The sequence below is a fragment of the Esox lucius genome, chromosome 7, assembly GCF_011004845.1.
Source record: "Esox lucius isolate fEsoLuc1 chromosome 7, fEsoLuc1.pri, whole genome shotgun sequence".
NCBI classification, from domain to species: domain Eukaryota; kingdom Metazoa; phylum Chordata; class Actinopteri; order Esociformes; family Esocidae; genus Esox; species Esox lucius.
In genome coordinates, this window is record NC_047575.1 from 910,041 (window position 1) to 933,626 (window position 23,586).

The window sequence follows — 23,586 nt, forward strand, 5'->3', positions numbered from 1 at the left end:
GGCGGTACAACCGAGGCTGTCTTGCAATTGGAAGATCTGTTAAAAGAAACAGTAGACTAGAGAAGAAGAAAGTATATAACATTTCAGAAGTTTTATAGAAGATTACTGACTCTTGGAAAGACCTTTTTTTAAAATGATAGTTACATTTTAGTTAAATGCATTTTTCGTTTAGTGGCTGAACCGTTCGAGGTACAGCCTATATCTTTTATTTTGAGTAGGCTTATTGGCTGTTTTATACGATTGGTGGTGAATACGCTTACCTATTTTATGTTTTATTCATTTTAATTCTGTGAGACTTTTAAATGTAATTTCTGAAATATATTGTGAGTTTTGTCAAATTACAAATTGTAAGCCAAAGTTTGACAAGGCTATAACTCATTCAAAAACCAACTTCTAGGTCGTAAAACTGAGTATCTTTAATTTAATCGGCATACTGTAGTGTATGGTAAAATATGCCATGTCGCATGTGTTGCTTTACACAAATGCACATGGGGCTATTGTTCGTCTTGTTTTCAAACTTTATGGATATGCTCATTGAAAGGGCTTCATTTTACAACCTATTAGTAGTAACAGTCAAAAGCCCTACAGGCTGTAGGGTTTTGACACTTGCTACATCCGTAGCCTAAAGGCCTACGTTGTCACAGGAAACAGTTCCTGGATTTAGCCCACATTCCTGCAGACTTCATATTTCTATTGATAAGATTTTCCCCATGTGTTTTAGTTGACATTGCTCTACCAGCTTTTCTGAAATAGCATATTCAACCATTAGACTGTGCATTTGCATGGGTTGAAATTTACATAGAGATACACACACTTTCCCGTCAAGTTACCCAGTTTCTTGCATCCGAACCAGAGGTTTTCAGACAGTAAATCTTTCCCTTACTTTACTGTCCACAGGTCTGCCAATCATTAGTGTCTATGAGGAACAAAAAACATACAGTATACTCGGTAAATAACAGTGAAAGTGCCAATTTACACCACAACAAGATTGCAATATTGTATTGAAATAGCAAGCTATGTATGATTCACTCTTGGCCATATGGAAGCTGAAAGGTTTTAAATATTACATTTAGCTAAGTAGAAACCAGTCCTGATATCAGCTTCCCTACCCGCATTTTCCAATTTAACTAGCTACCATTTCCAAAACTCAAAAATCGTCAACACTAAAGTTAGCTAGAAAACGTTAGTTAGCTAAGGCAGTTAACAAGGGAGTACTGCCAAACTGCAACATTGACATATTGATTTAAGGCTGATATACCAATGGTACCAAGTCCTTACCATGGAGGATCTGGGCCCTTATTCACAAAATATCTTAAGGCTAAAAGTAGCTCCTAACTTGCTGATTTAGGAGTAACTCCTAAATTTGTGGTTTAAGATTATCTCACAAAGCGTTGTAGCGCCAAAACCAGCTCCTAAATCTGGGAAAAGTTAAAGAGTAGTCAAGAGAACACCTAAGATACTAAGACCAAGTCACAAACTATCCTGAAATGGCCTTGTAATCAGATCAGATTTTAGAAACATTTAATGATAATGAACTTTTAACAGGGATGCTGTCACTTCAACAAGCAGAAACAACCCAAGGTTGTGATCAAGGTTGTGACAACTCTTCGCTACTTGGCCACAGGGAAAATGCAGCTACGCAGCGCAGACAAAGTACATACACTCACCTAAAGGATTATTAGGAACACCATACTAATACTGTGTTTGACCCCCTTCCGCCTTCAGAACTGCCTTAATTCTACGTGGCATTGATTCAACAAGGTGCTGAAAGCATTCTTTAGAAATGTTGGCCCATATTGATAGGATAGCATCTTGCAGTTGATGGAGATTTGTGGGAAGCACATCCAGGGCACGAAGCTCCCGTTCCACCACATCCCAAAGATGCTCTATTGGGTTGAGATCTGGTGACTGTGGGGGCCATTTCAGTACAGTGAACTCATTGTCATGTTCAAGAAACCAATGTGAAATGATTCAAGCTTTGTGACATGCTGCATTATCCTACTGGAAGTAGCCATCAGAGGATGGGTACATGGTGGTCATAAAGGGATGGACATGGTCAGAAACAATGCTCAGGTAGGCCGTGGCATTTAAACAATGCCCAATTGGCACTAAGGGGCCTAAAGTTTGCCAAGAAAACATCCCCCACACCATTACACCACCACCACCAGCCTGCACAGTGGTAACAAGGCATGATGGATCCATGTTCTCATTCTGTTTACGCCAAATTCTGACTCTACCATCTGAATGTCTCAACAGAAATCGAGACTCATCAGACCAGGCAACATTCTTCCAGTCTTCAACTGTCCAATTTTGGTGAGCTCATGCATATTGTAGCCTCTTTTTCCTATTTGTAGTGGAGATGAGTGGTACCCGGTGGGGTCTTCTGCTGTTATAGCCCATCCGCGTCAAGGTTGTGCGTGTTGTGGCTTCACAAATGCTTTGCTGCATACCTCGGTTGTAACGAGTGGTTATTTCAGTCAAAGTTACTCTTCTATCAGCTTGAATCAGTCGGCCAATTCTCCTCTGACCTCTAGCATCAACAAGGCATTTTCGCCCACAGGACTGCCGCATACTGGATGTTTTTCCCTTTTCACACCATTCTTTGTAAACCCTAGAAATGGTTGTGCATGAAAATCCCAGTAACTGAGCAGATTGTGAAATACTCAGACCGGCCCGTCTGGCACCAACAACCATGCCATGCTCAAAATTGCTTAAATCACCTTTCTTTCCCATTCTGACATTCAGTTTGGAGTTCAGGAGATTGTCTTGACCAGGACCACACCCCTAAATGCATTGAAGCAACTGCCATGTGATTGGTTGATTAGATAATTGCATTAATGAGAAATTGTAGAGGTGTTCCTAATAATCCTTTAGGTGAGTGTATATCTCAGTCATCTGTCATTTGAATATTACATCAAACAATAAATTCCCTCTCTAGACCCCATATCGTCAGAATTTTTTTTTGTTTCCTAATTTGCCAACTACAAAAGAAACATAGCCATTGCTTGGCCACCTGGTGTAGTTGGTGCTATCAATCAATCAATCAATCAAATGTATTTATAAAGCCCTTTTTACAACAGCAGTTGTCACAAAGTGCTTTTACAGAGACACCCGGCCTTAAACCCCAAGGAGCAAACAACAGTAGTGTTGAATTTCAGTGGCTAGGAAAAACTCCCTTAGAAGGCCCGAATTTTAGTAAGAAACCTAGAGAGGACCCAGGCTCGGAGGGGTGACCAGTCCTCTTCTGGCTGTGCCGGGTGAGATATTAAGAGTCCAATTGAAATGCATGTGGGCTAAATCCAGGGTCTATTCAAATTTAGACTAGGTCAGAAGTATGACCAGATGGACAAGGACAGGGACACCGCAGGTGTGGAGCAGGACCTCATGTCCTCCTAAAGTTTAAAACAGGAGGAGACTGGGAAAATTCAGAAAATGCATTCCTCATATCAACAACGATTTATAGTGGAGAAGGAGAACTTAGTGGGGAAAGAGAATTGACCCAATCCCCCAGCACAAAAGTATAGCAGGCTATGGATGGGACACCTAATTGCACAAATTATAACACCATCAAAAGATGATTGGGATTGCCAGACATGTAAGAGGCTGACAATTAGTTGAACTTATCTTGACTTGTCAGTATGTAATTCTTGGCTTTATGTTTAATCAGTGACACCCTACATTTTTTTGGGGTCTGCCGTTCACTAACAACCAGGCTGGACAGGTGGAAAAATAGACGAAACAGGGGTTCGATTGGCAAATATTGCCTCTATTATTGATTCCGGTTGAAACAAAAACACTTATTTCTCAAATGTACCTTAATTAAAAAATGTCCACAACAATCCATCCTCTTGATACCAAAACAACCCTTGGAATCAATCCTTAAACAGTAAAACAGTGCTCTGTAACAACATGACCCTGTCCATATCATTACCCTAATGATTAGAGAACTAAAAAAATCGGAAATGTCCGGATCCTCATTTACATGCTTCTACACCATTACCTGCGTATTAACTCCAAGACCACACATTTTCATTACACCGAATTATTACATAATACAGCAAACCTTTTATGTTAAAAACATTGTCAAAGGAAGTAATTTCAAATGACACATATACAGGTGCTGGTCATAAAATTAGAATATCATCAAAAAGTTGATTTATTTCAGTAATTCCATTCAAAAAGTGAAACTTGTATAATTTATACATTAAATATATCAGTCTGTGTGGAATTAAAGTGTTTATTTCTTTTAATTTTGATGATTATAACTGACAACTAATGAAAACCCCAAATTCAGTATCTCAGAAAATTTGAATATTGTGAAAAGGTTCAATATTGAAGACACCTGGTGCCACACTCTAATCAGCTAATTAACCCAAAACACCTGCAAAGGCCTTTAAATGGTCTCTCAGTCTAGTTCTGCAGGCAACACAAGCATGGGAAAGACTGCTGACTTGACAGCTGTCCAAAAGACGACCATTGACACCTTGCACAAGGAAGGCAAGACACAAAAGGTCATAGCTAAAGAGGCTGGCTGTTCACAGAGCTCTGTGTCCCAGCACATTAATAGAGAGGCGAAGGGAAGGAAAAAATGTGGTAGAAAAAAAAGTGTTCAAGCAATAGGGTTAACCGCACCCTGGAGAGGATTGTGAAACAAAACGCATTCAAAAATGTGGGGGAGATTCACAAAGAGTAGACTGCAGCTGGAGTCAGTGCTTCAATAACCACCACGCACAGACATGGGTTTCAGCTGTCGAATTCCTTGTGTCTGGGCTAAAGACAAAAAGGACTGGACTGCTGCTGAGTTATGTTCTCTGATGAATGTACATTTTGCATTTCCTTTAGAAATCAAGGTCCCAGAGTCTGGAGGAAGAGAGGAGAGGCACAGAATCCACGTTGCTTGAAGTCCAGTGTAAAGTTTCCACAGTCAGTGATGGTTTGGGGTGCCATGTCATCTGCTGGTGTTGGTCCACTGTGTTTTCTGAGGTCCAAGGTCAACGCAGCCGTCTACCAGGAGGTTTTAGAGTACTTCATGCTTCCTGCTGCTGAGCAACTTTATGGAGATGCAGATTTCATTTTTCAACAGGACTTGGCACCTGCACACAGTGCCAAAGCTACCAGTACCTGGTTTAAGGACCATAGTATCCCTGTTCTTAATTGGCCAGCAAACTCGCCTGACCTTAACCCTATAGAAAATCTATGGGGTATTGTGAAGAGGAAGATGCGATACGCCAGACCCAACAATGCAGAAGAGCTGAAGGCCACTATCAGAGCAACCTGGGCTCTCATAACACCAGAGCAGTGCCACAGACTGATCGAATCCATGCCACGCCGCATTGCTGCAGTAATTCAGACAAAAGGAGCCCCAACTAAGTATTGAGTGCTGTACATGCTCATACTTTTCATGTTCATACTTTTCAGTTGGCCAACATTTCTAAAAATCACTTTTTTGTATTGGTCTTAAGTAATATTAAAATTTTCATTAGTTGTCAGTTATAATCACCACAATTAAAAGAAATAAACCTTTGAAATATATCAGTCTGTGTGTAATGAATGAATATAATATACAAGTTTCACTTTTTGAATGGAATTACTGAAATAAATCAACTTTTTGATGATATTCAGATTTTATGACCAGCACCTGTATACTGACAGTCAGAGATGGGGACAAGTCACACATGGTCAAGTCCAAGCAAGTCTCAAGTCTTAACCATCAAGTCTCGAGTCAAGTCTCAAGTCACAGTTCAGATAAATCAAGCAAGTCAAGTCAAGTCAAGGGTTCACCCTAAGCAAGTCAAGTCGAGTCCTTATAAGTTTCAAGTCAAGTCACAGTACTAAAGAGATGAACACACACACACTGTCCTCTGTTTCTTACGTGCGCTTGGTGCGAAGCTCGATTTAAAAAAAAAATGTCTCCTCCGCGGTACAATTTTTTGGGGGGACGAAGCGGAGGGATCTTGAATCTGCCTGAAGGGGTTGTATTCGCTATAACAACCGCCTCGCTATACCTTATCCCGCTTATTACATGGCTACCTACCAAATAAATCAATAATTTGACACAAAATATTGATTTCAAAAGGAATTTATTGATTTAAAAACGATTGTATTGCTTCCTCTAAAGAAAATAGTCCGTTCCGTCTCTGGTTAGAATCCTGCTGCGTCCATAGCAACGCGCTGTTTTTAATGGCAACGGTCAGTTATCAAGAAATAACACGCATTCTGCACTGGAATTCAGCCAATACATGTAATAAGGGCTAATAATAACAACCTTATAAACTAATTATTGTGACTGAATATGTAATTACGCTGTAATTATTCTTGTCTGTATGAGTAAAAAAAAAAAAACCTCTTCGAAATGTTTAGGTGCTAGTAATCACATCGGCGCCTCCATGTTAGCCTTTCATGCAGTAAAGTTAACTGTTATGGTGTAAGCACAATGCTTTTTAGTTTCCAAACGCAGTCCACAAACACTTGAAAAGGCGCACATTTAATACAGACATTATGGCCTATGTGTAATAATATACATGCCCGTTCATTTTAAGATGGCCATCAACATTAAAATTCAGGCTATGCCACTGTTATAGTCAGATTCCCTTACATCTATTTACCAGATGTATTCTGTAATGATAATGGTCACATTTCTAACAAGAAAAAAAAATAAAATATGCAACCAAGGCCAAATTATGACAAACAAAAGATTAATTCATTACTTAATCGTTATAGATCTTAGTGAAACTGAATAAAGAGATTACTTTCTTACCTTTCCTTGTGGTTCTTAAAATGACGAATGAAATTTGACGTTGTTGCATATTTTGCATCTGGCAAATCTTTTTTTATTCACACGTTCCAGTTCAAAGTCCTTGTATCCAAACGATACTATTTGTGGAGCTCGACTAACGTTACTGTCCGCCATGTTTGGCGCGGTTTGAATTGTGCAGCGTTAAAGGCACATACGCTGATTAGTGCTGCTGATGTCACAACATATAAAATAATTTTATTGCTGTTTGTTTATTATAAGTTCAAGTCATTGTCGAGTCTTCCACTTCAAGTCAAGTCAAGTCTCAAGTAACTTGTTCTCAAGTCAAAGTCAAGTCAAGTCATTTTCATACTTTAATCAAGCAAGTCACACGTCCTGAAAATTGTGACTTGAGTCAGACTTGAGTCAAGTCATGTGACTCGAGTCCCCCACCTCTGCTGACAGTATGGGATATGTAGCATCACACTTGGGGGTGTAAACACATATCACTGAATATATCCCTCAATTTGTCACTGGTACTAAGTCCTCTTATGCCAAATGCTCGATTCACTGAAAAGTTCTCTCTTGGTTCCAGTAAGATGTACTTCCAAAGTCATCTCAAATATTCTGCTCCTCCAAAAACACAGTTACGAACCATTTCTTGGGTGACCAATTGTAAGAGAACTTAAAAGTCAGATGTATATTCCAAGATGTTGTCCTTCATATTTCAAATGCAGGTTACGATGACACAGCTCTAGTTGTCTCCATTCTAGCTGCTTTATCAGGCAGGTCAGGAGAATCTTTGTGCTCTCCTTTGTTAATGCCAAAATCACCAATTTTTGCTAAGGGCTCTATAGGTGCATGCCGGGTCAGAAGTGATGGTTACTAGTACCAAAAAACTAAACTTTTTCCTCAGTGACTTCAATTTACTGTGCCTAATCTTTAAACACAGAAGCACTCCTGTAGCGTGTGTTGTCGACCCCAGGCTCCTCTTTCAGCTACATGGATAGCAGATTAGATGTACCTGGTATGGACCCAATCAGCGTGGCATGATGTCATGCAGTTGATCTTTCTGTTCCCCAGCAAACGTCCAGAACCGGAGCTTTCCTTAGCTCCTCCCATCGGTTTGTGGTTGCCTTCTTCATCTCGTGGCAGGATCATCAGGGCTAGGTCAGCTAACATAACTGTTATTTAGCCCAATTTCCCTAGAGTGGGGGGGTGGTTTACTGATCTAAGGATAACGAACCCTAGTCTTGAAGAATAAACCCCTTATCATTCCAATCTCATAGGACAGAGCAGTGTTATCTCGAGAAACAAACCAGCTAGGCAATAGCAAGCAAACCTTTTTGTCTCAGCATACACACCTTGAAGAAACATATGTTAACTGTCATTCCAATGATTGCCTACTTCCCCCCAAGGGCCACAATCCTAAGGAACAAAGGACTGATCCCCTTCTTAGTTTAAGCAGATAAACATGGTCAGAGTACCCAGGGTTTGAAATGACATAGGACTCTTGGGGGGTCCCCTAAAATGTAATTATAAAAAATACTGAAGACTACCTTGCTACACTATACACTGCAGGCAAAATTATATTGACATGTTTTTCATGGTTTGGGCTAGTCCCAGTATTGTAGTGGTGTCTGGAGAAGTGGCATGGCTATAATCTAACAGGTAACCCTCTAATTCTGGAGCAACAAAGTTACAGCACCTTATATAAATCCCTGACATGACAAAGTGAATAACAGGTCATTCTTTCCTTGAGCAAGGAAGTTAACTAAGTTACCTAAATCCACCAGGTGTACTCATTATGGCAGCACCATGCACCTTCAAAGGGTTTGATCAAATACAAATAACATTTCTCATCCCTTATGTTAATGGAATTTGTAAAACAACTAGCCGCTGGATTGAATAATAATGATGTATATAGAGACTGTACCTGCATTAGATGGTTTACTTTGTTTTAAAGTAGTCAATCTATAACCTGAAGTAAAATCTTAAGGGACACGAAAAAAAAAAAAGTAAGATATTCTAACATGACATTAAAATGACAATAATCCAATAGTAACCACATTATTCAAAATCAACATGTTAAGTGACTAGGCACATATTTTATTTATTTGTTAACAACTTCATCAGGTTAGGGTTAACTGGGGTTGGAGAGAAGACCTACAGAACAGTAGCTCTTCAGGAGCAGGACTGGGCGGGCACCCCTGCTCTAGACCTTTAAAGGAGGTCCAACATCAACACATAATGGACCACAGTGGTCTGTCTTCTCTCTTATTCTTTGCTTCCTTTGCTGCCTTCTTTGCAGTAGATGGGCAGTGCCCTTCTTTAAGCCAGGACATCACAAAAGGCTTAGGGTCGAACATCTCCAATGGGGGTGCATTAATGTCGACGAACAAGACAGCTGAGAGACTTCTGACCCTCAGGCGATTTCGTCTTACTGGCTGTATCATTCATGGCAGAAAACCCTTGTTCACACTCTGCTGAAGTTGCTAGATATGTTTGGCTTGCAACTATCAATCTTCTTAAGGTCTTCCCACTTTGATCCTTTTGCAGTTTCCAGGAACAGAAATCTTCAACAGCCTCTCTGGCGGGTTCACCCAGATCCTTTGCAAGTTCATATATCTCGTCCTCCCCATACAAGATCAGTTCATCTCTTGTTTTGGGCCAGATGTGAGGGTCTAATGGTTTCAATAACTTTGTGAGTTCAGAATCTGGAAGAAGACTTGACAGGTTGTCGATCACTGCCTGAAAGAACTGAAGCTGATTTACCTTCTCTGTGCTTTCCTTCAGGGCTACTCCCTTAAAGGTTCCCTCCATCAAATATTCTTTAGCTTTTCTCATTGACATTCCTCCTTGTGTCTTCATGGCATCCAAAACCTCCATTGTCAGTCTAATGTCCCGGCTGGCATCTGTTAGGGATGTACTCCTCTTCTGAAATGTATGTATAAAAGAGATAGTTAGATTTCTGTGGCATGAAGTATCAATCTAACCATTAAATGTACGCTACAATCTATAGCTTTTAGAGGTGTAACGATACCCTCATGTCACGATTCGATACATATCACAATACTGAACTCACGATAAGATATTATTGCGATACTCCCAAGACATATGATAAAAGGTTAACAGAAAATGTACTGTTGATTAAAATGCTAACTTTGAAATTACATTGTGGGTTTAAATTTGGACTTGGTGCTTGTAACTCAAGGACAATGGTGACACCAGAATAAAAATATTCATGATTCTGAAGCTGAAAATACTGAATTATTTTAGACAATTATGCTTAACATTCTGGTAACATAAGACGTTTGGCATTATCAGGACCTACAAATATTCCCTCATTGCATTATTATACATTATAAACAACATTGAATAGTAGTTTAATGTAGTACTGACACTAGACACACAGTCATTTTTATTTTGGGTGAACTATTCACTATACTGTATTGTCACTATCCACTATACGTATTTTAGCATTTTTGTATTGCAATATATTGTGGCACAATATATTGTTACACACCCCTAACAGCTTTGTTAAACCACCATAGAACGAACCCATGTTACACTGTACAAAAGATGAATAGGTACTCACTTGCAGTTTCAGTGAAAGACTTTTAAGTTCCTGAAGCACATCTCTCATGGTGGCTAGGTCTGTAACAAAGCCTGTGCTGGTCAGTCTGTTCAGCATCCCAGTGTACTTCTTTCTCTCAGCATCAGTGTATGTGCGGTCTTCGAATGCTGCTCTCATCTGCTGTGCAAGAGCTGGGAAATCCTTCCAGACTGCCTTCACTGTGCTGTAACTGCTGGCAACCCAGCGGATGGTAAATATTTTCCCGATTTTTAGCAGGCTGATATGGACCGCAGAGGCAGCTTCAGACAAGAGTCGTGCATTCTTTGTAGATTGATGATACATTGTGTACAACTTTGATATAAAATGTTCAAAGTGGTTACATCCTGTCACACATTTTAGGGAATCGTGAACTGCCAGCTCTAGTTTATGTGCAAGGCAATGCACACTCTTAAGTGAAGGGAAATCTTTCTTTAACCTTGCAATGAGGCCACTGTCTTTTCCGGTCATCACTGCTGCTCCATCAGTGGCGATACTGATGAGATGATTCTTCAAATACTCATCATCCAGTTTTGCCATCATCAGACTGTTCTTAAGTGCCTTATATACATTTTCTGCTGTTGTTCCCTCATCAAGTTCAACAAGGTCAAGGAATATGTTCTCCACATCCCCTCTACCCGTGACATCTGCTCTTATATAAATGACCAGATAACTAATGCCAAATGCACTGCTTTCATCTACTGTAATACTAAGGAGAGACCCGTTGTTCTTTATTTTAGATATCACCGTTTTTTTCATCTTAACAGCCACATGTTCTATCATGTTAATACAGGCGTGTTCTGACCTGTTCAATTGGCCCATTTTTGCACCATTTGTTTCCTGCAAAGAAACCAAGCAGCTCATTTTTGTAAATGCCAGCCTCTCCTTTGCCACAAAATATGCAGTTCTTAAAGCATTGGCAGTTTCTTCAAATAGAGAAGCAGTAACTGTTGCAGCCATGTTTGGAAGGACTTCTTTCTCTCTCTGTTTCTCTATACATAAAGCTTTTTGATGGGCTAAACTGTCTCTATGTTTATAGATCATCTTGCGCATAGCCCGAATACTAGATCCTCCCACACCACCACTAATCCACTCCTCTGCCATCTGAACACCCTTCTGTGTTGTAAATAGTCGCTTTGCCTCCTTGCAGGCTGTGCATCCTAATTTGTTATCTTTCACGAATAACCAAGGATACTGATCCGACCATTGTTTAAACTGGGCTGGGCTGAGCTGGGCCATACGTGGCTGGGTTGGGCTGTGCTTGGCTGCACTGCACTGAGCTGGGCTTGGCTGCACTGAGCTGTGATGCGCTGAGCTGGGCTGGGCTTGGCTGCACTGTGCTGGGCTGTGCTTGGCGGCGCTGTGCTGGGCTGTGCTTGGCTGCGCTGCGCTGGGCTTGGCTGCACTGCGCTGGGCTTGGCTGCACTGCGCTGGGCTTGGCTGCACTGCGCTGCGCTGGGCTGGGCTGGGCTTGGCTGTGCTTGGCTGCACTGGTCTGTGCTTGGCTGCACTGCACTGAGTTGGGCTTGGCTGTGCTAAGCTGGGCTTGGCTGTGATTGGCTGCGCTGTGCTTGGCTGCACTGTGCTGTGCTGAGTTCTGCTGTACTTGGCTGGGCGGGGGATTGCTTGACTGGCCTAAGCTGAGCTGGATTTGGCTGGGCTGGGCTGGGCTGCTGTGAGCTGGCCTTTTTAACTGTATTCTATAGTGCAACATATTGTTTTAATTACTATTATTATGGTAAAACATTTGGCTATATTAAATTAATTTTAATGAAGACACATGTGAACAATTGACCAATATATCTACAATTTTACCCAACAACAGCCATGGTATAATAAAGGCAAAAAATTGACCCTTGAAAAAAGTCGGTGATCTTTCTTTTTCCTCTTTTTCTCTCCATGATGCAGGATTCTAAATTAAGAAAAATAATATTAGCTTCCTAGATAGCTTACCAAGCGTTCATGTACACTCGTTCATGCTCAAATTACATTCACTTTAATCAACTCACAGACTTTAATTAAGTCCTCGTTATCTTTCGTAATCACTGACTGGACCATTAGGTTGTTATGCTTGCTAGCTTTGAATAACTAGTCTAACTTCAATATGTCTGCTGTTAGCTGGCAGATTATTTGGCTTCATACCTATGCTTCATACACATACAGCAAGAATTAACGTTGGCAAACGCACTCTTCTAATCATTACGTTTCGTTACACTGGGTATCAAAGTTAGTTAATGCAACTTTTGATATAGGAACTCTAAATATTTTACTATAATAAGCCATTATTATGGAGATATAAACATAATCGAAGCACTTACATGATTTTCATTGGGGATTTCACTCTTTGTGAGGCTTCGTTTTTGCCGCGTTCAACAATAACATACGTGTCTGCGCCGTAGACTGCCTACTGTATGCGCCGGAGGACCACAACAACAATCTGTGATGCTAATAGCTGCCCTGATTGCTGCCCAATCGCGCTGGGAAATAAATTAATTATTGTTATAAATTTAAAACGTCACTAAAGACCTATAATTTTCACAATCATTTTTAATGTTAAAAATATTTGTCGGGGACCCCCCAAAATCTAAAAATAATTTCTTATAGGGGGTCCCTAATGACTTATGGGGGGTCCGAGACCCCCCCATACCCCCCTCATTTCGAACCCTGCTAGTACCTAATAATCCTCTAATATTATACAGACGTGTGTCACAATCAAATAAAATTGTTACATAACAGGTGATAGAAAATACATTTCTCAAATGTACCTTAACTCAAAAATGTCCACAACAGTGTACCAGACCATTGCCTTCCCAATAGTGTTTTTACCACCACTTTGCCTTAGTCCTTTTATACCTTTTGCCTCTACCTAATCGGACCTTCTCGTGGACCAACCTTTTGCATACCGCTATGATTAAAACGTCATAGTGCTCTGCGATTGGATGCACTATTTTGTCTGTGTATTCATGACAATATGTTTAGCTAATTATCAGCCTTTAAAATGTGTGGCAGCTCTTAAAGATATGTGTGTTCATATTTTGATGGTGCAAAAATTCAGGCAATTATGTGTCCCATCTATAGCACCAAATACACCACAGGGTGGCAATTGGCAAATATTAGGAAAGTCTTGCCCAAATTCCACCAGCACATTAACTTTCCTAATCATGGTGATTAGATTATTGACCATTGTCATTCACAAATATGAAATGGCTACATACCCATACCCTGCCCAGGTTTTGGTAAGGCTGATCACGCATCGATTTTGCTCCTCCCACCCTATAGACAACACCTGAAACAGGATAAACCGGTTTCTCAGACAGTTAAATGCTGGAATGAGGGATCCATTACTGCTCTACAGGACTGCTTTGAAACAACAAATTGGCAGATGTTCTGGGATCCAGCCGATGGGAACATTGATGAATACACAGACTTTCTCAGCATATATCCCCAATGACATCTTCCCGAGTGTCAATATCAGAACATTCATCAACTAAAAGCCCAGGATTAATTGTAATGTCCGTTCTAAGCTCAGAGCATGGTCCTCCACCTATAGCTCTGGGGACCTGGAGGCTTTGAGGAGATCCAGATATGACCTACAAATGGCTATAAGCTTGTTTTCTCTCTGGAGAAAGAGACTATTGGGATGGGTTGGAGTGTTACTAACACATCTCTGACCCCAGACAAGTGGGGTGGACTGTGACACATCACAGAATACAATGGGAGATAAGGCTCCTCAACCAGCAACACTGATCTATGATCATACTGATCACACATGAACATTCCAGATGCTCTGATGTCCTTTCAGGTATATTTAACGTGCATTAGAATATTCATTTATATGTACCATTCAGAAATATATGACACTCATATGTTATCTATAATATTCAATACTTCTACCCATATTGTTCATACTCCCCATCCTACTTTTTCTAAGATTGGTGCTAGTTTACATTGTTGTGTATATTATGGCCATGCTTGCCATATCTATAATATTCAATACTACTACCCATATTGCTGCTTGTTTACAGTACTCTTTTTATACTGCTGCTATTGTACAGTGTTATGTATATTTTTGCTATATTTTTGAATTATATATTTATTTTTCTTAATTCTCACTACATAGTTGTAGCGTCCTATGTCACCATTCATAAGCACATTACTCATATGCATCTATAATATTCAATAATTCTACCCATATTGTTCATACTCCTCATCCATCTCTTTCTAAAACTGCTGCTAATTTACATTATGTACAACAATCAGCCATAACATCATGACCACTGACAGGTGAAGTGAATAACACTGATAATCACGTTATCATAGCACCTGTCAGTGGGTGGGATATATTAGGCACGTGGGGAGCCAAGGCAGGCCCGTGTGGACCTATTCCAAAAAATGAGCTACTGTAGCTCAAATTGCTGTTAAATGCTGTGCACCCTTTCATGGTGACAGTGTTTCCTGGTGGCATTGGCCTCTTTCAGCAGGATAATGCGCCCTGCCAAAAAAGGCAGAAATGGTTCAGGAATGGTTTGAGGAACACAACGAGTTCAAGGTGTTGACTTGGCCTCAAAATTCCCCAGATCTCAATTCAATCAAGCATCTGTGGGATGTGCTGAACAAAGAAGCCCGATCCATGGAGGCCCCACCTTGCAACTTACAGGACTTAAAGGATCTGCTGCTAACATCTTGGTGCCAGATACCAAAGCACACCTTCAGAGGTCTAGTGGAGTTCATGCCTCGATGGGTCAGGGCTGTTTTGGTGGCAAAAGGGGGACCAACACAATATTAAGCAGGTGGTCATAATGTTATGGCTGATTGGTGTATATTATTGCCATTCTAGCCATATTTACAATATTCAGTTCTACTACTCATATTGCTGCTAGTTTACAGTACTCTTTTTAAGCTGCTGCTAGTGTACAGTGTTATGTATATTCTTGCTTTATTGTTTCTTGATTCTCAGTATGTAGTTGTCAAGTCCCATGTCACAAGAATTTCATTGTGCAGGATGACGCTGTGTTTATTCGGTGCATTTGACAAATTTAATTTGAAACTTGGTCCAGCTGTGGCCATGAAGTGAGTTTTGTAGTTGGCGAATCCAAATTATTTGCCGGACAATATGGGGTCTGGAGAGGGCATTTATCATTTGTTTGATTGAATATTCTACTGACAGATGACAGAGATATACATAGTTTGTCTGAGCTGCATATTCCCTGTGGTCAAGTAGCGTAGTGGATTCACAACCTTGATCTTTGGTGTTATTGGGTTGTTTTGTTTGGCTGGTGAAGTGAGTGCATCCCTGACATAATACCCTCACGATTAAGGAAACACCTTTTTAAAAGCTCAGTATCAATAAATGTTTCTAAAACATTGACCTGATTATGACGTGGATTGCTGGCAGCAGCCATTTTGGGATTGTTTGTGATTTGGTCTTAGTGACTTAGGAGTCCTCTTGACTACCCTTAACTTTTCACAGATTTAGGAGCTGGTTTTAGCACTAAAACGCGTTGTGAAATACACAGGTTTTTGTGTTTCAAAAGTCTTAATTTTTACAGTGCACACACACACACACACACACACATATATATATACATTAAACATCACACACTGACACAATGAACTCTATCTCTTTTGCTCATTGCATCTTTTGCTTCCCACCTTACCTACCTCCATATTCCTATCTCGACATATTTTTACTCAAAAGAACCTTTCTGTCAATCTTACCATGTTTCACCATGTCTCTTTTTCTCTTTGACTCTCCCTCTGGTAGAGGGCGATGCGAGGACGAAGTGTGTCCATGGAGATGATGGGAAAAGGTGGAGGAGGCCTGCCAGCAAGTTTGAGTGGAGGGGTGCTTCCCCATAGCATCTCTGAGGTGAGAGAGGAAAGGGATGGAGGTTGTGGAGATAGGAAAGACATATAGGGGTAGGGGGGAAATGGTGCACTACAAATGGGTTACCATGAATTTCCCATTAGCTTACAGGCAGCTTGGTGGCATGTAAAATTAAGTGAAATATGAATATGGTATTGAAATATGTTTTAAAATATTTATTATTTTTTTAATAAAATAATGTTAGCAAATTAATGAAAGAAAGGTTGGAGGATGAAATCATTAATGGATTTGGTATTTGTTATATTTAGGACTGTAATGAACACCAGGACCAGAGTTGTGTGGGTCCAATTGCAGAAGTGCAATGGTAGATTTATTGTTTACGTCGCACAAGGGAGTAGGCAAGCACACAAACGATGAAGACAGGCAGAGAGTCGGAAACCAGAATATCAGTCCTTGAAGGCGAAGGCACAGGCAGGGATGAGCAGAGACGCGAAACCGAGAAGCAGGCAAGTAGGTCAGGAAGCCGGGTGATCAATCCGCGGAGGCTATAGTACAGGACGGGAGAGACGGCAAGGATATCCAGGGGCAGGCAGGGAGGTCGGTATTCCGGGAAGGCAGTCCGTACAGGTAACGACACAGGTAGGGTAGGCAGGGAGAGACACGACGGGGCAGACGAACAGGTCAAGACGCAGGGTTCTGGAAATGAGGAGAGAGGACGGGACAAGAGGGTAGAGAACACAACAGGCTGGGAATCAACAAAGTAATGAGCGCGCGCGATAGACTGCTTGGCAGGTCCACTGGGAACAATACCTCACGCTGGAGGGGAGGAAGAGCACAGGCTAAATAGAGGGGTTAACAGGGCACAGGTGTTCAATATTCAGGTGATTGGGATCTGGAGTGTTGGGTGCGTTCATGCGTGCTGGGAAGTGAACTGGTGGCAGGTGCGGAGCGTGGCAGGGAGGAGTCGGACCGGGAGTGACGGGAAGACCTCACAAGGACAAGCTTAATGCAGGATTTCACTTTTTTGTTTTGGCTGATGTATGTTGTGTTATCTGTTTAAAGGGAAGTCAGTGGGAGGTAATATGTAAAAGATTTAAAACACAAAAAGTCAAACACTGCTGCACACAACCTGATTCTTAGCAGAGATACTTCCATTTATCAAAAAAGTGCAGTGTTATCACGTAAATAGGTAACTCTCCATTCAAGTTATCACAAAGTTACTTAAGACGTTGGCAATTACCTTTAGGCAAATTATCAGTCAATAAGCATGCTAAAGTCCACCAAAGTAGATTTGCATGATAAATAAGGAAATTCAATGGTTTATTTCAGTATTAAAGTTGTTTGTCACTAATAATGTGTATATAACAATGATAATACTGTCCAGTGGGAAAATGCATTTTTATCCATACTGTTCTGCAAACCAAGAAGTAATGGCTCCCACATAACTTCGCTTAGCTTCGCTTAGCTTCGCTTAACACTGCCTGGGGGAATCACTAGAGTGACTCAGGAAATCCCTGCTGGCCATGCCTCCAGTGAAAAAAAATATCCTGCTGTCTGGTTTACCTAAAGCTAAAGATGTTGGCAGTTAAGAACGTTAAGTTCACCATGGCCCAGTCAACTCAAGGATACCATTTTATGACTCTGTGTCCAGCATGAAGGAAATTAGAATGTGTTTAATGACCCTTTGCTGGCTAGTGGTACTGCATCAGCTAGCTAAATATTTACTAGTGCATCAGCTAGCTAAATACATACATTATTATGGTAACACTAGTTAGATGTTCCAATAGACTTTCAGTCTTTGAGTTCATATCAATCTGGGGAAGTAGATGTAGGGGTTAATTGCCAAAATTCAAAACAATCCCTTTAAAGAATCATAAATTATTAAGGACTTGTTCACATTATGATATATTTTACGAGCCATATCAATGAAGACTCAGTACATAAGTACTTTGTTGAGTTTATTTGAAGATAACTGTATCCATACGGAAAAAAAGATGATGAATATATGTCGAATACATTTAACTTTATTCAAAATACATTTCAGATATGAAAATGTATTTCACCTTTTATTTCTGAAATGTATGTCAAAATGTATGAATATATTTCTATTTTGTCCAAATGTATTTCAAAACAATGAATGTTCACAGTCCAAAATGACATTCATGTAAGAACAGTTATATTTTATATAGCCATTTGTAGGTCATATCTGGATCTCCTCAAAGCCTCCAGGTCCCCAGAGCTATAGGTGGAGGACCGTGCTCTGAGCTTAGAACGGAACACTTCACAGCAGACCTGAAAATTATTATACCTATATTTCATCAAGGAACACAAGCTGAGACCAAGATCTCTTTTACAGCTAAACACAGGTGTTATTCTCTTAGTGGCCTTAGGTTTTAGTGGATATTGGGCCTGTCAAGAACTGTGGGGTCCCGTAGGTGTAACCCAGGGATGGGGTCTTTGCTGAAATCAAGACTGATATTACGGCCAGTAATAGAGACATGTTTTCTAAACAAATGCAGCACACTTGTCTTCACACAGTGAATATACAAACAACACTTTCAAAATGTTCCTAATTTGTGACGTATTGATGACATCACTTATAGGTGTTGAAATACATACTGTATATATTTATAGATAAACATTTACAAAATGCATTTCATTTTGCAGTCACCAATATACTCTAACATATTGTAGCAACCTTGGTGAGGCCACAACTCGCCTCTCCCTGTTTGGACCAGTGGTTAGCACTCTGGACTTGGAATCCAATAATCATGGGTTTGAGCCTGCTAAATGCCACTGATGATTTTAAAAATGTATTTAGAAATATATTTCCAAAATGTATTGAAATATATATTAATATTTATGTTTTTTTTTAAACATTTTCAAATGAATCTACTGTCACTATTGCAGTGGTTGTGTGGAGGGAACCAGGCGCAAGCAGAGTATGTTCGAACGTATGTTTATTAACAAACAAAACAAACGAACGGCAGACAAGAAAACTGAACAAAAAAACGCCAATCAACGGCGGAAGGTGCAGCGGCAAACCAACACGTAACATGACTAGCAACCGACAGGTGAGGGGAGCAGAGGAGAAACATTTAAACACATACTGATGACCTAATTGGGACCTGGTGTGCGTGATCATGGGTGACAAGACAATGATTGAGTCCGGGGTGAGTTCGTGGAGTGACGGGAACCGGGAGCACGATGGCGCTGGTCATCATCGTACCGTGACGTCTACATTTTTTGATACATTTTATATGCATTTGGTAATATATTTGGAAATTAATTCTAAATGTATTAATTATATTTCCTTAAATACAGTTTTGTCCATTTTTCTTTATTTTTAAATGTATCCCAAAAAATATTTAAAACTAGATTTAAAATGTATTTATTTTCCTTATGGGATAACTTGAGACACCACTTTCTGAGGTAGTGTGCATCAAATTTTCAATCAGTCCCTTTGGTTTGCAGGTGTGAAGACAATTGTTTCTGTGCAGTACGCACTCATATCACTCAACATTTTGAAAATGCCAGTAAATTCAAAGGACTATGCAAACTAAGATTAATCTACCTACTATTTCATGCTCTCCTGTAATGTAAATGAGCCCTTAGACTTTATAGAAAGTAACAGTGGTTCAAGTGCCAGCTGTCTCACTTGAGTGAATACTTTAATAGTAATAAAAGTACTGTTTTAATGGTTCACTTTTCCTTTGAGTAATTTGTATATTAAAGTATCCTTATGTTCACTCAAGTGAGACAGCTGGAACTGTTTTAACCTCTGCTACTTTCCAACTTCTCTCTCTCTCAGATTACTAATGTTATAAATGCCCATCTGTGTTTATCTCTCAGGCCAGTAGTGTTAAGTCCCCAGGGAAACGTCGCTCTGGTCTTTTTCCTCGTCTACTCAGTATAGATAGCCAGACAGAGAGAGACAATCAAAGTCAACGCAGGTAGGATACACACACACACACAGAGATAGACGTCAGCACTTAATAAATACACTTTCAGACAAAGTTACTACATAGCTATTAGCATTGTGTTTGTTCTTCCAGTCTCCATAGCAACCACAGAAGCTTTGACGCTGGCCACCCTTTGCAGGAAGTACGGTCAGAAACCCTGTCTAACCCCAGCTCTCCAGAGGGCTGCCCCAACAGGGAAAGGTTGGTGTGTATGTGCTTATTAACTTTCTCAACAGTCTGTCTTTGCTGTGACTTTAAATGAGTGGAACAGGAGTAATGTCACCCTCTCTCTCTCTCCCCCTATTTCTCTCTGCCCATATTTCTCCCATATTTCTCCCTCTTTCTCTCTCTCTCTTTAGGTCTAATAGCATAAAATCAAAGGAGTGCAGTAACAGTAAAACCAGTGTTTCCCACCCTTCTAGTACTAGCAGCTTCGGCAGCACAGTAGGAGAGGGAGAGGCCACCGATGACATTGACCCTGTGAGTGTATGTTTGCATTAGTACTTGTCAGTGTGTGCTTATGTGTATGTGCTTGTCTGTGTACATGTCAGCTTCAGACAAAATAATCTCTTTGTGTATTGTGATGGCAATTTTATCGACCAGAACTCTTTAATGAGGTACAGAGATGAAATTTTCTTGGCACAATGTAACAGTTTTATTAATCTTTTGCAAATAAGAGAGACACGTCAAACATAATCATCCGAGGAGTCTCTAACTCAGTACAGGTCAATCAACAGTATTTATTACAGTGAAAAATGGGTGTGGTAAGTTGTTGCCCATCTGTCCTATGTCAGTAAAACACATTCCCTTTATTATGTTACTACCTAGTCTTCACACAAGGGAAAATTGTCCTCCCCCCACAGGTAACTTCTTCAACTCATAGAGTTCTTACAGCATCTGGACAGACAATAGACGCCCTGATGAGTTATACAGATGCGCAGATAAAGAGTAACCATTTCATCTGCTGATACCAGTCAATGATGCCCCCTAGGCAAATACCAGATCCCCCACATTCCTTTTCTGATTTGAATAAGGGCCTCTCAGTCCTTTAATCAGTGAGAATACATTGGTTAGAGAAATTTCCACAACAGTATGTGTTATATGTATATTTTTTACTGTGTTTTGGTAGAACATTCTGGCACCCAGCACAGGCATCTCCCTTACTATCGAAGGTCAGAGTTCAGGGACCCCGGTCATCATGTGTCGCAGCCCCACAGGTAACCATGGCAAACATTTCTTGTACTCTTCTCACTACATCTTAGTCATGAGGTTGTCTGAGGTTAATGTTAATACTTGTTTTTCCTTTTTCCATCTAGAGTTAAAGAATAAGAGCTCTCCTAGGTCCAATTTGAGGTTCCGTTTTGACAAGTTAAGTCACTCTACAGCAGTAAGTATGGTCTATTTGATTAGTGTGTGTGCGTGCGCCTGCGTGTGTGTGTGTGTGTGTGTGTGTGTGTGTGCTACTTAACATTTCCTTTCATCTGTTTCTAACAGGGACACTAGGAAGGGAGAATTGAGGGATGGTAGAGAGATACTACAGATGCAGGTGCTTGGGAATTAAAAAATCCATTGTACTATACATTTCTCTCACTCCGTTCTTTCTAATGTTGTGGTTGGAACTGTTTTCTCCCCTTTCTAGGTGTCAATGGATTGTTGGATTGTTGAAAAAAAGTACAACAGGAATAGTTGGAGAAAAGAAAAAAGAGAGAATGCCCCTCGCATTTGAAAGGGAACATGGAAAAAGAAAACCGCTCAAGATTGATAATGCCGTACAAACACTACATACAGTCATGGCCAAAAGTGTTGGCACCCCTGAAATTTTTCCAGAAAATCAAGTATTTCTCACAGAAAAGTATTGCATTAACACATGTTTTGCTATACACTTGTTTATTCACTTTGTGTGTATTGGAACAAAAAAAAAAGAAGGAAAAAAGCTAATTGGACATAATTGCACACAAAAGCCCAAAAATGGGCTGGACGGAATTCTTGGCACCCTCAACTTAATATTTGGTTGCACACCCTTTGGAAAAAATAACTTAAATCAATCGCTTCCTTTAACCATCAATAAGCTTCTTACACCTCTCACCCGGAATTTTGGACCACTCTTCCTTTGCAAACTGCTCCAGGTCTCATATTGGAAGGGTGCCTTTTCCCAACAGCAATTTTAAGATCTCTCCATAGGTGTTCAATGGGATTTAGATCTGGACTCATTGCTGGCCACTTCAGAATTCTCCAACGCTTTGTTGCCATCCATTTCTGTGTGCTTTTTGAAGTATGTTTGGGGTCATTGTCCTGCTGGAAAACCCACGATCTCGGACGCAAACCCAGCTTTTTGACACTGGGCCCTACATTGCGACCCAAATTCCTTTGGTAATCCTCAGATTTCATGATGCCTTGCACACAGTCAAGGCACCCAGTGCCAGAGGCAGCAAAACAACCCCAAAACATCTTTGAACCTCCACCATATTTGACTGTAGGTACTGTGTTCTTTTCTTTGTAGGCCTAATTCCGATTTCGGTAAACAGTAGAATGATGTGCTTTACCAAAAAGCTCTATCTTGGTCTCATCTGTCCACAAGACGTTTTCCCAGAAGGATTTTGGCTTACTCAAGTACATTTTGGCAAACTGTAGTCTTGCTTTTTTATGTCTCCTGGGTCTCCTGCCATAGCGTTTCATTTCATTCAAATGTCGACGGATAGTTTGTGGTGACACTGATGCACCCTGAGCCTGCAGGACAGCTTGAATTTCTTTGGAACTTGTTTGGGGCTGCTTATCCACCATCCAGACTATCCTGCGTTGCAACCTTTCCTAAATTTTTCTCTTCCATCCACGTCCAGGGAGATTAGCTACAGGGCCATGGGTTGCAAACTTCTTAATTATGCTGCGCACTGTGGACAAAGGAACATCTAGATCTCTGGAGATGGACTTGTAACCTTGAGATTGTTGATATTTTCCACAATTTTGGTTCTCAAGTCCTCAGACAGTTCTCCTATCCTCTTTCTGTTGTCCATGCTTAGTGTGGTACACACAGGCACACAATGCACAGACTAAGTCAACTTCTCTCATTTTTATCTGCTTTTAGGTGTGATTTTTATATTGCCCACACCTGTTACTTGCCCCAGGTAAGTTTAAAGGAGCATCACATGCTTGAAACAATCTTATTTATCCACAATTTTGAAAGGGTGCCAAGAATTTTGTCCAGCCAATTTTTGGGGTTTTGTGTGCAATCATGTGCAATTTGCTTTTTTTTTTTTTTTTCTCAATACACACAAAGGGAATACACTATGTATATAGCAAAACATGTGTTAATGCAATACTTTTCTGTGAGAAATACTTGATATTCTGGACAAATTTCAGGGGTGCCAACAATTTTGGCCATTACTGTATATAAAGGGGAGATTTTAGGCCTGGCAAAGCTGTGCTCTGTCTACTGCGAAATGGCCCTATCGAA

General features: G+C 40.4%; 2 protein-coding genes across 12 annotated transcripts in view; one reads left to right on the plus strand and one right to left on the minus strand.

Moving 5' to 3' along the window:
- rap1gap2b (RAP1 GTPase activating protein 2b) overlaps positions 1–21,953 on the plus strand; it is a 71,121-nt gene extending 49,168 nt beyond the window's left edge. For 5 of the 9 annotated variants that reach the window (XM_010864225.4, XM_034293484.1, XM_034293483.1 and 2 more), the window contains 8 exons: positions 16,111–16,215; positions 20,026–20,126; positions 20,229–20,336; positions 20,495–20,621; positions 21,265–21,352; positions 21,452–21,522; positions 21,630–21,681; positions 21,775–21,953. In XM_010864225.4, coding sequence (XP_010862527.2) covers positions 16,111–16,215; positions 20,026–20,126; positions 20,229–20,336; positions 20,495–20,621; positions 21,265–21,352; positions 21,452–21,522; positions 21,630–21,638 — 609 coding nt within the window. In that variant the 3' untranslated portion in view covers positions 21,639–21,681; positions 21,775–21,953. Of the gene's footprint in view, positions 1–16,110; positions 16,216–19,083; positions 19,222–20,025; positions 20,127–20,228; positions 20,337–20,494; positions 20,622–21,264; positions 21,353–21,451; positions 21,523–21,629; positions 21,682–21,774 lie in introns of those variants that run through there. The other 4 variants (XM_010864226.4, XM_034293481.1, XM_034293482.1 and 1 more) reach the window with 4 other exon arrangements.
- On the minus strand, positions 9,074–12,810 carry LOC114839545 (E3 SUMO-protein ligase KIAA1586). Of its 3 annotated transcripts, none has more exons than XM_034293485.1 (3): positions 12,665–12,810; positions 10,332–10,542; positions 9,074–9,670 (listed from the first exon to the last, which is right to left on the minus strand). In XM_034293485.1, exons 1-3 carry the CDS (start codon positions 12,673–12,675, stop codon positions 9,119–9,121), a joined length of 774 nt encoding a protein of 257 aa, XP_034149376.1. In that variant the 5' UTR covers positions 12,676–12,810; the 3' UTR covers positions 9,074–9,118. The 3 variants fall into 3 exon arrangements, with proteins under 3 accessions (XP_034149376.1, XP_028977067.2, XP_028977066.2); XM_029121234.2 differs by lacking the exon at positions 12,665–12,810 and adding an exon at positions 10,786–11,670; XM_029121233.2 differs by lacking the exon at positions 12,665–12,810 and having other exon boundaries at positions 10,332–11,670.
- Positions 21,954–23,586: the final 1,633 nt, after the last annotated feature.

Coding starts and splice junctions, on each gene's coding strand:
- LOC114839545 (XM_029121233.2), bottom strand. CDS start 11,585: ATGGCCCAGCTCAGCCCAGCCCAGTTTAAACAATGGTCGGATCAGTAT. Junction 9,671..10,331: donor GTCTTTCACTGAAACTGCAA/GTGAGTACCTAT, acceptor CATACATTTCAG/AAGAGGAGTACATCCCTAAC.